Source organism: Meles meles, chromosome X, assembly GCF_922984935.1.
Source record: "Meles meles chromosome X, mMelMel3.1 paternal haplotype, whole genome shotgun sequence".
Lineage (NCBI taxonomy): Eukaryota > Metazoa > Chordata > Mammalia > Carnivora > Mustelidae > Meles > Meles meles.
The window spans coordinates 14770643-14789598 of record NC_060087.1 but is presented as its reverse complement, the minus strand read 5'-3'; the positions used below and the strand labels follow the sequence as shown (position 1 = coordinate 14789598).

Below are 18956 nucleotides of genomic sequence, written 5' to 3'. Positions count from 1 at the left end.
AATTAGGGGCACATATACAAACTATAGCTCTTAGAGAAATAAAAGTTCTATTATACTTATATTGGTTACCAGTGTATGATGTAATAATGATTCCTAAAATGACAATACTCTCCAGTGACAATGCAATGAGCCACACATAAACACAATGTGGATATTAGTATATCTTTTTCATAAAATGAATATAAGCAACTCATTTAGCCAACAAGTATCTTTAAATTTTTCTCTTTTTAGTGAAAACGTCACTTGAAAGATTTAAAATTTAAGCTTAAAACTACTAGAGACAAGACTTGGACATAAGAACTTTAAATGAAAAAAAAAAAAAAAAAAGAAACCGCAAAAGATTGTAGAAAACTTAAAATTTAAAAGCTAATTGTCTCCCAATAGTAAGCTCAGGTACAAAGCCTACCAAGTATGTTCTCACTCCTAGGAGACATTTCAGACCTCTTCCAGAATACTGGAATCTCTTTCCTGACAGGCAAAATAATATAGGCCTAAGCATTCCAATATAGTAACCTGTAGGAGTTGTTACATTTTTGCCATAAATACTCAGTACAAGGGCACAGACCATAAGTAGTCCAAGGCTCTCTGGCCATTTATAGCCAAGCACTTCCACTTTCCTTGGTATACTCTGATAACATTCATCAATGCAGTTTGGGTTACTAATCCTCTTCCCCAGCCAGAAAACTACTTCTTTAGAGGCAGGACAGAGCTGACAGCAAGATACCCAGGAAACTGAGGGTAGAGTCATATTGTAACAACTTAATTAGCAAAATTAAATGTAATGTATGATAACTTGAGGTATGTAGAAATGTCAAGAACATTGACAGGCAAGGTCTGCATACGTCTATGACAAGCAAACTTCAGACAGATGAAATTGGGAAATGTGTCTCAAACAGAATCCGAAGACCCAGAACAAGTCTCCCTCACTTTGGTGGAAATGGATGAATCTTATTATCATAGTCTGGATGGAATCAGCTACTACAACCATCCAACTTATTTTCACAATCATCACCAGGCAATCCTTTAGTCCCGATTTAACTGCTCATGCCAGCTTTTCTAGAGCAAAAATACACTGCCCAGGCTACAGGAACGCAGAGTTTACTAGACAGTTTTTAATTTCCATAATATGTATGTATTTCTTAGCCAAAAAGCATCTGAGGTGGTTTACAAAGAAAAAATATAGAGCAATGATGGTTCTGACTACAACTAAAACTGACATACACTGATTTACAGAACAGTCTAGTAATTTAATCTGAGCTAATTCCTAAGGAGATGATCACCTACAGGTATACTAAGAAAACCAAGGTTGTGATCCAGAAAAACTGGGGCCCAGAATTTGAAACATTCCAACCTTGTTACACCCTATGAGCTGACTGGCTCCAGTCAGTAGCTTTACTGCATTAGTTTCTAATTATAACACTTTGGAAAAAAAACATACAAAAAAGGCAGCTATATAACACAGTAGACAAGACATCAAGAATGAATTTTACTGGGGTGCCAGGGTGGCTGAGTCAGTTAAGCATCTGCCTTCAGTTCAGGTCATGATCTCAGGGTCCTGGGATTGACCCCCACATCAGAAAGCAGAAAGTCGGGGCGCCTGGGTGGCTCAGTGGTTTAAGCCACTGCCTTCGGCTCAGGTCATGATCTCAGGGTCCTGGAATCGAGCCCCGCGTCAGGCTCTCTGCTCGGCAGGGAGCCTGCTTCCCTCTCATTCTCTCTGCCTGCCTCTCTGCCTACTTGTGATCTCTCTCTGTCAAATAAGTAAATAAAATCTTAAAAAAAAAAAAAAGCAGAAAGTCTGCTTCTCCCTCTCACTCTCCCTCTGTGTTCTTTCTCTCTCTCTCTCTAATAAATAAATTCTTTTTAAAAAGAAATAACTAAAACAAAAACAATGAATTTTATTTACATAATTATTATCAATGAAAAAAAGGAAAAGGAGTTGACTGGTACAGGAAGAAGGATCCATTCTTTTTATATGGTTTCAACTTCAGACCTTAAAGCAAGTACCCAATAATTAGACTCTATTTGTTTTTAAGATTTATTTATTTATGAGAGAGAGAGAGAACAAGAGTACGGGGGGCGGGCGGAGGGGGTGGTGTGCACAGAGGGAAAGGGAGAGAGAATCCCAAGCAGACCCCATGCCCATCACAGGGCACAATCTCCCAGCCCTGAGCCAAAACCAGAATCAAGCACTTAACCAACTACACGGCCCAGTCACCCCAGACTCCATTTTAATTGTTTCTATTTATTCGAAAAGGGTTTAATTATTTAATATTAAAATCTATTAACAGCTTTGCTGTTCACAGGTAAATCTTCAAAACTTTTTAAAATTCACAATTTACTTGAAAATTCATAAAATAAAAATTTTTATAACATTTGCTTTAAAGTCATAAATTCTAGGTGCTCCTGGGTGGCTCAGTCAGATAAGCCTCTGACTCTTGATTTTGGCTCAGGTCATGATCTCAGGTTTGTGAGATCAAGGCCCACACTGGGGTCCAGGCTGGGTGTGAGGCCTGCTTAAGATTCTCTCTCTCCCTCTCCCTCTGCCCCTCTTCCCTTCCCCCTCTAAAAAAAAAAAAAATGTTAAAAAACCATAATTATAATCACTCACACACCGTTAACAAAAATCATTTCTCAAAATCTCCATAAAGTTATCTTTAAGTCAAAAGCAAAAATTACTAAGAAAAAAAATCAAGGGGGTGGCTGGGTGGCTCAGTGGGTTAAGCATCTGCCTTTGCTCAAGTCCTGATCCCAGGGTCCTGTGATTTAGCCCCAGGCATAGGGTTCCCTGCTCAGTGGGGAGTCGACTTCTCTTTCTCCCTCTGCCCCTCCCCACTCCACCTGGGCTCTCTTCTGCTCTAATAAATAAAATCCTAAAAAAAAAAAAAAGACAGAAAATCAGGACGACTTACGAAAAATGATGACCATATTTCATCAAATTAATGATATCATTAATCAAAAGCATTAGTTCATGTACTACCAGGGGGAAAAAGATCTGCCAATTGAACCATGACATGCTATGGATTATAACGCACATCCTGATTTCAGAAATGTTAAAATATAACCAAGTTGTGTGCTTCAAAATTTATAAAAATGTGGTTTGTCGGGGCGCCTGGGTGGCTCAGTGGGTTAAAGCCTCTGCCTTCAGCTCAGGTCATGATCCCAGGGTCCTGGGATCGAGCCCCACATCGGGCTCTCTGCTTGGCAGGGAGCCTGCTTCCTCCTCTCTCTCTCTCTCTGCCTGCCTCTCTCCCTACTTGTGATCTTTATCTGTCAAATAAATAAATAAAATCTTTAAAAAAAAAATGTGGTTTGTCATTCTCAAAGAGAAATTATTCACTTAATTTACCATGTATCAAGTGAAATTTAATTTATACAAATAAATTTTAAGTTATCCAAAATAAACTTGATATAAAAATAAAATGTAACAAAAAATTATAGACTGAGAAACCCCAATCACTGATGAAAACAATGAAATGAAGGCAGCCCTGGGGAACCTGGCTGACTCATCAGAAGAGTATGCAACTCTTGACCTTGGGCTTATGAGTTTGAACCCCACCTTCAGTGCAGAGATCACATTAAAAAAATAAAATCTTTTAAAAAAAAAGAAATGAAATGAAGGCAGACTTAAGAAATATCTGATTTATTAAATTTTAAAGTGTTTTAAAATATTAACTTTCAATTGAATAAAATCCAAATAGCACAATTTTATTTTTAGTATTTCACTTAAGCACATATCTGAATTAATATAGGTAAAATTAATAGGATCTGAATTGTAACTTTTTCAGTAGTAGGTATAATTATATACATTACTCAGAAACTCAAGGAATGCTAAACTTACCTTCACCTACAACCCCAAGGATCTCAAATTTATTCATCACATTACCAATGTTAGGAATCTTCATGAAGACAAACTCCTCTTTTGATGCAAGCCACAGAACATGGCATCAAGAAAGAACTTCAGAGAACGTTGTGAAGTAGAATCAAAATGTCAAAGGAAGAAATTCTCACAGGTTGGCAGGGACTTTCACATATTTGTTCTAATGTGAAGTATTAAATGATTCCCTGAAAGAGAAAACACAAAAGTCCTAAGTTTTATATTCAGCACTCTAATAATCTATCCTACTGTTTTGTACAGTTTTTTAAAAATCATGTTAATGTTTCATAAACTAAAAAAAAGAAAGAAAAGGAAAAAATGGTAATAAGAGAGAAGAACCCAAACTGAAACAAAAACAAATGTACCTAATTGTATTTGAAATTAATAACATAACCATCACCCCAAAGGGGAAGGTGGGAATTAACTCCAGGTAACTTTTGAAAACAATGTTTTAACTACATACTCTCTCAAGCTAAAAACAAAAAAATTATAAACAAATACCACACTTAGATACTCGTTTTTACAGAGATATGAAATTATGTGCATTCTCGGACTGAGCAAATAAAAATAAATACATTGTGGATAATGAGAGTTTGGCTTCCTATTCTCATAAAAATAAGTTACAAATATGAAAAAGGATGACGACTTGGAATCAGAGCCAACCACAGGAGCTAGGTTCTTAATTAGAGATGCAGAAACAGATATAAATGTGTGTAAATATACATACACACATATATATATTCCCTAGCTCTGTCTGCTAAGGAGACCTAGGAGCAATGACTCTCCAGTATCCCATTACCACAGCTAGTGCACCAAAAAAAGGTACCAGTTTCCTCAGAGAAATGGCTGATTCCCAGGCAAGAGCAAGGAAAAGTACAATATGTGCCCAGGATATACTTCTGTGGTGCCGGAAAGGCTGGTAATGCTCAAAGAATGACAGGAGCATGTCTGAAGGACACAGGGGTCAGCTTGAGTCACTTCTGGTCAAATAAGAAACAACTAAACAACAAAATAAATGAAAATCGTAGATGACAAACCACAGAATAAAATAAAAGCATACCAGTCCTTACTTACATAAACAACTGAGGGGAGAAGGAAAAGCTCTTTCTGAGAGTGTAATTCCAAATAATAAATGTAGTGATGGAATTAGAAAATCACCATTTGGCAAACACCCTGGTAATCATTATTTCAGGCAAGTATCATCAACATACGCTGAAACTAGTGGTTCAAAGTTTGATGGAAAACAGGATATTATCTAGTCTCAAAGTAGCTCCACTACAAAATACCCACGAATTAAAAAGGGAAAAATAGTAATTTCATAGTGAAGAATCCTGCCAGACACCACCTTAATTAAGTGATCAAAGCTAACATCGTCAATAATAGAACAAGTCAACATCATAAACCTCCTGATAGGATACAACACATCACTTCTGTGGCAGTCCTTCCAAAAAGGTAAAACAGACAAGCCCAAACTGAGGGACATTCTACTAAGTAACTGACCTGTATTCTTTAAAAATGTCTAGGTTATAAAGGACAAGGAACCAAGTAACTGTTTCACAAAAGAAGATTAGGAAACGTGTTAACTAAATACAATGTATGATCCTAGACTGGATTAAACCAGAACAAAAAAATTTTTTTATTAAAATTTTCATGAGTGATGTACATGTGACTGTAGTTAATAATATATTTGAAAATTGTTGAGAGATCTTCAAAGTTCTCATCATAAGCAATAAAAATTGGTAACTGTGTAGTGATGAATGTTAACTAGACTTACTGTGATCATTTCACAATATATACAAATATCGAATCACTATGTTGTAGACTTGAAACTAATACGTTACATGTCCATAACAGTTCAATTGATGAATAAGGTGCAGCCCAGAATCTCTAGAATAAGACAGTCTAATAAAAAATTTAACAAACAAAATAAGAACAAACACCAACATTTTTGGCGATAAAGTTTGCAGCTTAAACCATTCAGGAAAAAAATAATAAGTACATGTGTATGAAGGAAGAAACAAAGAATGAATAAAATGTTAACAATCTGGGTCAAGGGTCTATGAAACAGGAAACTCTGTACTATCCATGCAACTCTTCTCTAAATCTGAAATTATTTAAAAATAAGTTATTTTGTTTCAAAAAAACCTATCCTATCTTTATGAAAAATCACAGCTGTACCAACATAAAATACTGGTTTAAAAGGAAGAAATAAATCAAAACCAATAAAGTCTTTGCTGCCTATGAAATTTGAAGATTTTTAAAAGTAAGAGTACCCATGTAGTGTGGGAAAGTACTGACTTAAAGCATGCCTTTTCATATGCTGATGCAAATACAAACTGGTACAAGCTTTCTTAAGAGAAGTATGCCCATAATTAAATGTTTTGAAATGTTTATAGCATGATAGAAGTATCTGACAAAAATGTACAATAAAGATCATTCATAAAGGCAAAATATTATAGTCCCTTTAAAAATTAAGAATGACAGAAGTCCTACTGTTAATGCTTATTAACATTATTATTAAACATTATCCTAATGAGTTTTAGTCATCTCAGTAAAATAAGAAAAAATGAATATAACATATTGGATTGGAAAGAGAAGCAAAACAGAATTAACAGATAATATTGCCTAGATTAAAAATTCAAAGAAATTTACAAATTACTCAAATTATAAATGTTAACAAAGTAGTTGAATATAAGCTTAATATACTTAATATAAAATAACAACTGTATACATAACATTGATGTAAACATCAATAAACAGAAAATGTAATTTTTAAAAGCACATTTATAACAAAAGAGGCACTAAAGATTTAGCATAACAAAAAAATGTTCAAAACCTCTATTCAAGGGGTGCCTGGGTGGCTCAATGGGTTAAAGCCTCTGCCTTCGGCTCGGGTCATGATCCCAGGGTTCTGGGATCAAGCCCCACATCGGGTTCTCTGCTCCGTGGGGAGCCTGCTTCCTCCTCTCTCTCTGCCTGCCTCTCTGCCTGGTTGTGATTTCTCTCTGTCAAATAAATAAAATATTAAAAAAAAAAAAACCTCTATTCAAATATAACTTTATTCAAAGGCATCCAAGACCTAAATAAACAGAGTTATCTCAGCTTTAAGACTGGAAGACTCAATACTATAAAGATGAGAATTCTCTCCATATTAATCTATACAGTCAATTCAATTCCAATCAAAATCCCAACAGGGCTTTCTGAGGAATTAAGACAAGCTGATTCTAATATATAGAAGAACAGAGTTCCAAATACTGCCAACACCCTCCCAATATGAAAAGTAGGAAGACTCGACCTTGAGGGTAAGATCTGGTAAGATGTTCTACCAAATATATTAAGGCTTAACACTGAACTACAAAAATTAAGACAGGATGGGGTACCTGGCTGGCTTAGCAGTAGAGCATGTGACTCTTGATCTTGGGGTTGTGATTCTGAGACCCACGTTGGGTGCAGAGATTATCAAAATAAAATAAAAAGAAATTAAGACAGAGTGGTCTTCACACAGAAACAGATTTGCTAGTGAAACTGATGAGCAAGCCTGCACAGAGACCATACTTGAGTATCCCTATGAATCCACACTCACCTCTACCTTCAGTCTGTTTCCACACAAGAATCTTTAGAGTAAGTCAGATCATGTCACTGTTCTGCTCAAAACCCTCAAATGGCCTCACATATTATGAGTGAAAGTCAAAGTGCACATGAGTCACAAGGCCTTAAACTCCCCACCTCTGACATCTGCGACTATTCACTCCCTTGGCTCACTTCACTCCAGCAACAATGACCTCCTTTCAGTTCAATATACCATGAGAAAGTCACAGTTATCCCTAATGCTAAATAGTTCTCTGTCATGCTAATGTTTACTTTAGGTCAATATCTCATTTTTCATTCAACATTTACAAATAATGCTTTTGACTAACAGAAGACAACAGAAAGCAGATACCATACTTGGTTTAGAAAACTTTAGTTCATGGGGCACCTGGGTGGCTCAGTCGGTTAAGCATCGGAAACTTGATTTTGGCTCAGGTCATGATCTCAAGGTCATGAGATTAAGCCCTGCATACAGCTCCACACTCAGCACAGAGTCAGCTTCAGTTTCTCTCTCTCCCTCTCACTCTGCCCCCCAACCCATGCTCACTCTCTCTCTCTCCAAAATAAATAAATCTTTAAAAAAAAAAAAAACTTTAGTTCAATAACAAATCTTTTCGATAATACTGACATTTAGACAAAATGTCATAATCTCAGAAAAATATTAATATTTATTCCACTCATTCATTAAACAAATAATTACTGAATGCCTAATACATATCAGAGAATGGGTAAATCGGACACACAAGACAGTGGTGAACAAGATAGACATGGTCCTTACCTCACAGGGCTTTACAGTTTGCTGGGCATGGGGTAGGGAGTAAGATTATCATCAGATACTGACACTTGTTACGAAGTGGGGGGAGAAAGGAGTGATTTCTCAGAGGCCTCTCTAAAAATATCTGAATATCTGAATATCTGAAGTAAAACATACCAGTAACAAGAAGGAGCCAGCCATACAAAGATCTAAGTCAGTCACATTACAGGTAAAAGAGGCTCACAGTGCCTCTGAAAATGAGTTATTCTTTCATTTTCTATAGCTGATTTGGAAGAACACCCAGAAAGCATTTCAATATCCCACTTCTGCCAATAATGGCATGGCTCATTTCAAAGGAACCTTGAGATTAAAAATTAAATCATTCCCACTAAGAAGACCCAGCCCCCCAAAAGTTATGTACCTAAGTACATAAAAGAACATTTGGTCCCACCTATTCTCTATAGAAATCAAAATTGAGTAACGCAAACTGGGAATCAGAATTCAAATGTGTGAGGTAAATACATAACATAGGTGTCGAGCAGTCTTTTAACTACCAGTATTCATACTGAGAAAAAAGCCATATGCCAAACTGGATTTCACTACAATTTTACATGAATAATACTGAGTAATTTTTAAGACCTAAAAACTCAGATACTTTAGCTTCAACTAACTAAATAACCTAGATGAAATGTCCCTTCGAGGACAAATACAAATACTGGAGAAAATACTTTTTTAAAACAGCCTCAAAACCCCAAAGATTTAAGATTATAAAGAATTAGCTGATTGAAATCAAAGCAAAAGGACAGGATCCAGAGATGTACTCCAAACCACCCAAAATGGTTTCAGCTCTCAGGACCTTGAAGATCCAGAAAAAAAAAAATGGGAGGAAAAAATGTTCCTAAAACCTTTAAAAATCCAGAAGTAAAAGTCGAAGGCAAGAGTGCCAAAAGTTCGATAAGCCACCACTCAAAGCAGAAACCTAAGAGCTACACTTCCAGGATAAAGGGAACCAGAAATAAACCAGCCCTTGGACAGACCTGAATTACAGTTTCATGTTATCTGCAAAATAAACCACTGACTTACTGAGGTGGTTCTACATTCAGACTGGTAATGTCACAGGTATTTGCAAAGGGGGAGCATGAAAAAAACCAAGTCTTTGCAGAAGGATACCAACCTGGGCCTCACAATATTGCTACAAGTCCTCTTCCTTTACACAAAGCAGTACATCACAAGATACCAAGATCAGGAGCCAAACAGAAATGACCAAAACAGAAAATGACTCAGAAAGATGTGTAATATCAGAATTATCAGCAGGGCTAAACTACTAAAAACCCAAAGGTCGAGCATTTTGACAGAACTGGTAGGTCCAAAAGGTAAAAGACCAAATTTGAAAAATAAATTAGAATTCCAGAACGGAAAGAATAACAGCAAAGGTACTCAATAGACAGTTTAAAGAGAAACCTATCAGGATATAGCTCATTTTTTTAAAACTTGACCAAACGAACATTGTAGACTGTACCAAATAACTTTGGAATGCCTTTTTCCTCCCCCAAACATATACAAAATATTTTTTAAAACGATAATGTCCTAGGTCATAACACAGTTCAAAACCAACACAAGGACTGAAGTACAAGGTTCTCCCTGCACAATGCAAACAGGCCAAAAATCGATCACAAAAGAAATAACTAAAGAATATTCATATGTTTGAAAATTAATACACTCTTAAAATAATCCTTAAGTCGGTCAAAAAAGAAATCATAACAGAAAAATAAGAAAAATACGGGGCACCTGGTTGACTCAGTCAGGAGAACATGCAATTCTTTTATCTCGGGGTTGTGAGTTCAAGCTCCACACTGGGTATGGAGCTTACTTATCTTTAAAAAAATAATAACAAAAATACAAATTTATGGGAAGAAGCTGAAGCAATGCTGGGGTGGTGGGGACTGAGAGTCTTATATATATATGTATATATCACAAAATACTAAAAATTAAAATTAATAAACCAAGCATCAATCAAGAGGTTAAAAAAAAAAAAAAAAAAAACAGAAAAATCCAGAGAAAATATAAAGAAGTAATCAAGAGTAGAAATTCATGTAATAGAAAACAAACAATAAAGAGATTTAAAAAAAAGAGAGCTGGATCTTAGAAATCAACTTTGGAACTAATCAATGGAAAAAGAACTCAGCCCAGCCAACGTCTAGTCACAGGCTTATAATATCCTGAGTAGAGAACCCAGCCACATCATCCCCACACTTCTGACATACAGAACTGAGCTAATATACCAATGCCACTTTAAGCTGTTAAGCATGTGGTAATTGATTACAAAACAAAAGAAAACCAATACAATAGTATCATTTCATTTATACACAGTCTTAAAACAGGCAAAGCTGAACTACAAACTACATGGTTTAGGTATGCATATGTAAGTGGTGAATCATTTTTTTAGAAGTTAAGCGACTTTTTCTTATAAAAATCAGGATATTACTGGTAGGGAGGAGTTGAGATCGACAAGTGATAAGATAGAGGGCTTTCTGAGACACTAGGAATGCTCTTTTTTCTTGAATTCAATGATAGTTAAATAGACATTCATTAGAGTGTACATTTATTTTTTATGTATTTCTATGTTGTTATATTCCTCAATAAAACAAATTTTTAAGAAGTCCCAGAGTTAATTCTGATAATGACATCATATATGAATAGTTTCTTGGTCATTTATATGGAAGTAAAAAATAACTTTTTATCAAAGATAAAGCATTTCAATACTACACGAACCAAAAAAGTTTAACTGACCTCTCTCTGAGGTTCAGACTTCACATAATATACGGTCTCTAGTGTTGGGTATCAACAAAACCAAAAACTCTCAGTGATGGACAATCCAGATGATGAACATACTCTAAAACAATGCCAGATAAGGAGCTGGTAAGAAAACTGTATGTTTGCCTTTGATGAGAAATGATGGACATCTAAATATCTGAAGACTCTTTGAAAAAGAGGGAATAGAGCAGATATTTATTTTAGGGGGAAGAACTAAGATCAGAGGTACAAGTGAAAAGGAGACAGATATCAGCTCAGTAGTGACTAGACATCAATGAACCATCAATAGTCATTCATGCATTCTTTTTCTTTTTTTTTAAAGATTTTATTTATTCATTTGACAGAGAGAGAGAGAGAGATCACAAGTAGGCAGAGAGGCAGGCAGAGAGAAAGGAAGGGAAGCAGGCTCCCCGCTGAGCAGATAGCCCTATGCCAGGACCCTGGAATCATGACCTGAGACCAAGGCAGAGGCTTTAACCCACTGAGCCACCCAGGTGCCCCTCATTCATGCATTCTTATAAATATCTTATAAATATATATAAATATTAAAATTTTATATTTATGAAAATATTTTCATAAATACAAAATATAAATTCTTATAAATATTTATAAGATGCTTCAGGGTACAGCAGTGAACAACACAGACAAGGCCCTTGCTCTCACGGAGCCTAATGAGGGAAGAGAGACAATAAACCAATAAACATGATCATTCCAGGCACTACGTATTACAAAGGAAAGAAAACAGTCTTCCATTATAGGGGGCAGATGAAGGGGGGATGCCATGACCCTCTTTTAGATAGAGTGGCCTGGGAAAGGCCTGCTGAGAAGTTGAGATTTGAGCAAAATCTGTTTAATGTAAAGAAACAAGCCACAGGAACAGGGATGGATGAAGAGCGTTCCAGAAGTACAAAGACCCACAGTTTGATAATTTCAAGGAACAAAGAAGACCTGTGATCTGAAGCATAGCAGACAAGAAGGGGACCAGCAGGGGGCAGGAAGAGGCTGCTGGATGCGCTTTGGACGGGCCATGGTAGAAAAGTCATGCACTAAACTAGAGGTCCTCTAAGATCCCTTCCAACGTGAAAATTCTAAGAATCTCTCAAAAACTTTGAGGTTTTTCTAATTAGTATTAACTTTATAAACAAATAACAGAATAAACTTTGAAGTGGATGTGTTCCGCACTAAGAGATACACCTAGAATTAAGCAGACTTGCCTGTGTATTGGCAAGCAAGTACCTAACAAGAACTGACAAAAACGGAAGGCTTATCATTTATGTATTATCTGTACTGAATTTAAGAGTTGCCTGGGCCTTGAATGTTTCCTTTGTGCTGAAATTATAATCTTCATCTCAACGGGTCTTTTCTTCTTCCCAAAGAGAGTACAAAATCAGTTGAATCATGACTTTTGTTCTCATCTCTGGCATTGTTTTTATACATACAAATAAGAGAACCATTTTGTCACTCAAAACTGCACAGGAACAGGGAGCCTGGGTGACTCAGTTGGTTAAGCAGCTGCCTTCAGCTCAGGTCATGGAGACCGGCACCAGGCTCTCTGCTCAGCAGGGAGCCTGCTTCTCCCTTTCTCTCTGCCTGCTGCTCTGCCTGCTTGTGATCTTTCTCTCTCTCTCTCTCTATCAAATAAATAAATATAAATAAATAAAATCTTTTTAAAAAATTGCACAAAATGAATTTGGTACATGACAAAACTTGTAACAACGTTTAAATGGTTTGAAAGCATCTTAAAACTCATGATCCCTGTATAAACCATGTCTATGGAAAGCACAGTCTTGCAATAAAAAAATCCTAATTACTCTGCTTAGAGAATTTCTCCATGTTGCATATAAGTGAGGAGAAAAATGCACTAGTTTTCCTCCTAGATGTGACCACATCGCCCATAATTAATAATTTTGCTTTATTCTACCAAGAGTGAAAAAAGTGATTTATCAATTCATTCTCTGTAAATCAATTCCATTATATCCAACTGGTATTTGACTATCATGAGTAAAGTATACACACAGTTTAATAACATAAACATTTCAAACTTCCAAACATATACCTTACCTCCCCACTCTTTATCTTCACAATCTATCCACAAGGTAGGAAATTCAGTAACAACTCAATGGATCTCCTTCTAACCAGCTACTTGATATTCCGCCTAAGCACTGCCAATCCTACAGAACTCCTTAGTTTTCTGAGACTCGGAAGGCCTTAGGATTCAAACTGAATGAAAGAGCTAAACTCAGATCAGAGAAATTCAGGATTCAAACTAATACTGTCCTATTTTTTTTTAAGTTCTTACTTAAGTAATCTCTACACCCCTCGTGGGGCTCAAACTCATGACTATGAGATCAAGAGTTGCATGCTCTTTCAACTGAGCCAACCAGGTGCCCCAATAACGTACTATTTAGGACACACTATTGGCTAAAAAGGTTTTGAATGAATAGAATACATAAGTATCAACTTTATCATGGTTTCCATGGGGTAATTTGTTCTAACCTCCAAATTCCAAATAACTGATTTTAAAATGAACTTACAGGGGCACCTGGGTGGCTCAGTGGGTTAAGGCCTCTGCCTTCGGCTCAGGTCATGATCCCAGGGTCCTGGGATTGAGCCCCGCATCGGGTTCTCTGCTCTGCGGGGAGCCTTCTTCCTCTTCTCTCTCTGCCTGCCTCTCTACCTAGTTGTGATTTCTCTCTGTCAAATAAATAAAATATAAAAAAATAAAATAAAATAAAATAAACTTACAAAAGTTGCAGACCACCTAGATATTGCTGAGCTGATGTGGATCAGAAAATAGAACTAAGTTATTCCTACTCAAAAACAAAAACAACAACAAAAAACTAACATTCGCCTGAAAAAAGACAGAAGGAACTGAAGGCCAAGAGTGAAGAACACTCACAGGATTTAAATGAAATCAAGACCATTGGCCTAGATACATTTCATCCCTGAAATGCTTTAAGACTTCAGAGATGAGATTGCTGAACCTTAGTGGTATTGAGCAAGTCCTACAGAAAAGATGAGAAAGATCAGCCTAGAGCAACAGTCACATTTTTCAGAAAGGGTAAAATGGTACATTCTGTAAACACTGCATCTGAGAACTTCTAATGAAACAATCATTCAATAAATGTCTTGAGAGCTAGCCACATGCTAGGCACTGGAACAGACACTAGGAATATATCAGTAAAGGAAACAGACAAGACTCCCTATTTTATGGAGTTTATCAAAGAATCATGCAATAAGCATAACATCGCAAATATAAGTCCTTTGGAAAAGAGACATAAGGTGCTACGAGGGCTTGTATTAGGGTTGCCACCTATTAGGGAAGTCGGCTTTTCCAGAGAAAGTATCCAGTGAGCTAAGATCTGTAGGAAAATTAAACATAAACTTATGGAGGACGAGGAATGCTCCAGGAGAAAACAATTTATGTCAAAGTCCCAAGTCAGAAGGGAACATGACAAAAATGAGAGACTCAGTGGCAGTGGGGATGAGGTAGTTAATAACCTAGTACCGGGTGCGACTGGAGAAATAGATTAGGTTATTTTATATAGTTATCTTTATCATAAGACACAAGGAGACACAGGAGGGTTTTGAACACTGGGAGGAGTGGGTTCAGGGGGTGGTATGACAATCAGATGATATGTGTTTGGAAAAAATCATACAAGCTACAGAGAAGCAAATGTCTCATTACATGGAAGAGAAGATGCCAGTGTGGGGGCATAACAAGTAGAAAGCCATAGCAGACACCCAGGTGAAGAATTAGGGCAGGATGGACATAGTTGATAGTCCACTTTAGTTGGTAGAAAGAAAATGAGTAGATTAAGAAATATATTTGGAGGGGAAACCAATACAACTCAGGATGGATTAGAGATGGGAAGTATAAGAGAAAACAAGGATGGTCACATGGCTGGCTCAATGGGAAGAACATGTGACTCTTGATGTTGGGTCATGAGTTCGAGCTTCACATTGAGGGTAGTTTAGTTTAAAAACAAAAAAAAATTGCAAAGCCTTATTCCAAATCTCTGTACTCTGTACCATCTTGCAGTGCCTATACCCAAAGAGAATAAATCTAAAAAACAGAGAGAGAGAGAGAGAGGAAGAAAGAGAGAGAAAGCAGTATAACTTCTTGATTTGAGTTTGGGCTATGAGTAGATGGAGGTTGTTTCTTGATTGAGGAAAACTAGAAAAGCAGATTAAAAGAAGGGAGGAAGGGGGAAATCCAGGATTCTACTTTAGCCATGTTAAGTTTGCTTTGAAATACTTATAAAATGAAACAGACAAAAACCAAAGGGAAAAGAAAAATCAAAAACTGAGGACAAGAATTTTCAACTTATATCACAAAGAGTTAATATCCTAATACATAAAAGATTCCTACTACTCAACAAGATAAGAAGAAACCTAATTTTTAAAATGGGTAAAAGTACAAGACACCTGGGTGGCTCCTTTGGTTAAGCGTCTGACTCTTGGTTTCAGCTCAGGTCATGATCTCAGAATTCTGGGGTGCTGGGATCAGGTCCCACGTCAGGATCCGTGCTCAGCAGGGAGTCTGCTAGAGGATTTCTCTCCTTCAGACCCTCCCCCTGCTCACTCTCAGGCACTTTCTCTCTCTAAAATTAATAAACCTTTTTTTTTTTTTAAGATTTTATTTATTTATTTGACAGAGAGAGATCACAAGTAGGCAGAGAGAGAGAGAGGGAAGCAGGCTCCTTGCTGAGCAGAGAGCCCGATGTGGGACTCGATCCCAGGACCCTGAGATCATGACCTGAGCCGAAGGCAGTGGCTTAACCCACTGAGCCACCCAGGCGCCCTAAAATTAATAAATCTTTTTAAATAAATAAATAAAATGGGTAAAGTACCATGAACAAATAGTTCACAGTAAAGGAAACACAAATGGCTCTTAAACACATAAAACATACTCAACTTTACATATAATAAAAACTGAAGATTAAAACTACACTGAGATTCAGGGTGCATGGCTGGCTCAGTCAGTAGAGCACGGGATTCTTGATCTCAGGGTCATGAGTTCAAGCCTCATGTTGGTTGTAGAGATTATTTTAAATAAATATAATTTTTTTAAAAACTACAGTGAGATTCAATTTCTCAGATTAGCAAAAAACTAAATTAACATACCATGTTGATGGGAGCATGAGGAAATTACGCTTATTCATACATTGCTGGTGGGAATGTGTATTAATGTAATTTTTGGAGGTTAATCTGACATCTTTCAAAACTAAAAACAAACATATTCTAATGACACCGCAATTAAATTTCTAGAAACTGATCATCAGAAACACACACACACATACAGAGATAAGCATACATAATTCACAGCAGTATTGTTTGTAAAAGTAAAATGGAAACAACCTTTAAGTATGCATCAATAGGGGCCTGGTTAAATGAACTGTGGTACATCCATTCAAATTTTTTTAAGCTAGAGAATGAAGGGAAATATGTCTATTTCACAAATCTGAGTTTTCACTAATTTTCTAATAAATCAACATTACACTTAAAATTGTATTCTAAGTATGGAGCACCTGTGTGGCTCAGTTGTTAAGCGGCTGCCTTCAGCTCAGATCATGATTCTAGCCTCTTGGGATGGAGCCCCACACCGGGCTCACTGCTCAGCAGGAAGCCTGCTTCTCCCTCTCCCAACCCCCTGCTTATGTTCCCTCTCTCACTGTGTCTCTCTCTGTCAAATAAACAAATAAAATCTTTTCTAAAAAATTAATTAATAAGATTGTATTCTAAGTAAATACCACTTATATCTATCTTGTATACTGGTCCTACATAAAATTATATTTGAAAAAGGATATTTATTACTCTTGTTTGAAAGGCTGAAAAATCTACTCATTGAAAAGTATAAAAGTACATGGTTGAGTTTACTGGACCTGAACACATCAAGTGTTTTCAAACACTGCCAATAATTTGGAAAATTCACAAAAGCTGCTTCAGGCAAAACAGTGTTAATGCTGTCACAAATTAATCTTCTTTATTATTTATCCAAATTCCTGATCCTTGTAATAGATGTGACAGTAGACTGGAGATTACATGAGAGAGATTCTAAAGCCTGGGTTTTTCTCACCAAGGCAAAGTATCAGACTTATAGTTGACCTTGACAACTTTCATTTCCTCAGTTAAAACAAGTAAAGCTCCTCTGTTGGATGATCACTGAGGTCCCCTGTAGCTTTCAAATCCCACCATTTCATTTCTAAAATCTCAGAACCTCCCAAACTGAAAATGAGTGTCAAAATCATCAATTCCTAAGGGACCAGGATAAACTACATATACCCTCCCCTCTATCTTTTCATTAGCTTCCAAATCACTTATCAAAGTAAGTTTCAAGAGCAGATAAGTAAAATCAGCTTAGAACAAGGGAAGGAACAACACGATTACCTTTCAGCCTATTTCAGAAAAACTACAAAACCAGAATAAGTAGAATGCTGCTAGCCAAACATCTGGTGATTAAACTATTCCTGGGAGGGTCACTTATATTAACAGGAAAAAAACAAATAGTAATGATAACTAGACAGCAGCAACTTCGCAAGGCATGACAAAGTCTGGGATATTTTCCAAATGCATTGGGAGGAAGTTATTTTTATTTAGAGATATTTGTGTGCTATTTATTTATTTTTATTTTATTTTTTTAAGATTTTATTTATTTGTTAGACAGAGAGAGATCACAAGCAGGCAAAGAGGCAGGCAGAGAGAGAGGAGGAAGCAGGCTCCCTGCCAAGCAGAGAACCCAATGCAGGACTCGATCCCAGGACCCTGAGATCATGACCTGAGCCGAAGGCAAAGGCTTAACCCACTGAGCCACCCAGGCGCCCTTTTGTGTCCTATTTAAAACAAAGAAGGAACTTAAGAAAATCAAGCTAAAGATCTTAAACTTCCTCAGTCAGCTCTCTGTCCTGCTAACTTTAGAAGATTAACAATACTTTGACCAAACAATAACAGTAAAAATTACAAGCAATCCATCAAGGTGATTAATTGATGAAAGCATTCATTTAAGTTCAAAATATCTGAGGGGTGCCTACAGGGTGAAGTTGGTTGAGTGTCATACTCTTGGTTTCAACTGGGGTGGTAGCCTCAGGGTCATAAGATCGAGCACAACCATGGGCTCCGGGCTCCGCGTGGAGTCTGCTTGGGATTCTCCCTCTCCCTCCACCCTTCCTGCTCGTGCTCTCTCTCTCTCTCTCAAATAAATAAATAAATCTTTAAAAAAGAGAGATCTAAACATACAACGAATAAGTAACGAAATTTTTAAAATTTTAAAAGAAATTAAAATGAAAATTTAGTATGTTAAAAGGAAAGATAGATTCTTTCCTTCGAGGAAATTAACAATTAAAAAAATAAAACAAGGGGCGCCTGGGTGGCTAAGTGGATTGGGCCACTGCCTTTGGCTCGGGTCATGATCTCGGGGTCCTGGGATCGAGCCCCGCGTTGGGCTCTCTGCTCTGCGGAGAGCCTGCTTCCTCCTCTCTCTGCCTGCCTCTCTGCCTACTTGTGATCTCTCTCTCTGTCAAAAATAAATTAATTAATTAAAATAAAATAAAACAAAATCATGGTTAACAGGACTTTTGAATTACAGCTCTCCCACATACTAACTTAATGCTGAGGTGAAGCTTTGGTTTGTTTCCATTTATAACCTGGGGTTAAGTTACCCTGACACCAAATATGTGACATCTTCCAACACCAATTCTCCAGCACCAGCTGGGTGTCCCTACCATCCATTCTAAGGCTAACAACCCAGACTCCACAGGTTTAAAGGGCTGGTCCCACAGACTTAACTTCAGACACCCGTCACAAGTCCCAGGTCCCCAGGCCACCTGCTCTTATGTCCAACATGGCTAAAACTTTGGTGGTTCTCATCAACTCTTCATCAGGTTTGGTAATTTCCTAGAATGACTCACAGAACTTGGGAAAATG

General features: G+C 36.9%; 1 protein-coding gene across 2 annotated transcripts in view; it reads right to left on the bottom strand.

The window, feature by feature from the left end:
• The window catches only part of CDKL5 (cyclin dependent kinase like 5), a 203354-nt gene that overhangs the window by 124290 nt on the left and 60108 nt on the right, over nucleotides 1-18956 (bottom strand). For both annotated transcript variants that reach the window (XM_045996416.1, XM_045996417.1), the window contains exon 2: nucleotides 3842-4065. In XM_045996416.1, coding sequence (XP_045852372.1) covers nucleotides 3842-3905 — 64 coding nt within the window. In that variant the 5' untranslated portion in view covers nucleotides 3906-4065. The remainder of the gene's footprint in view (nucleotides 1-3841; nucleotides 4066-18956) is intronic.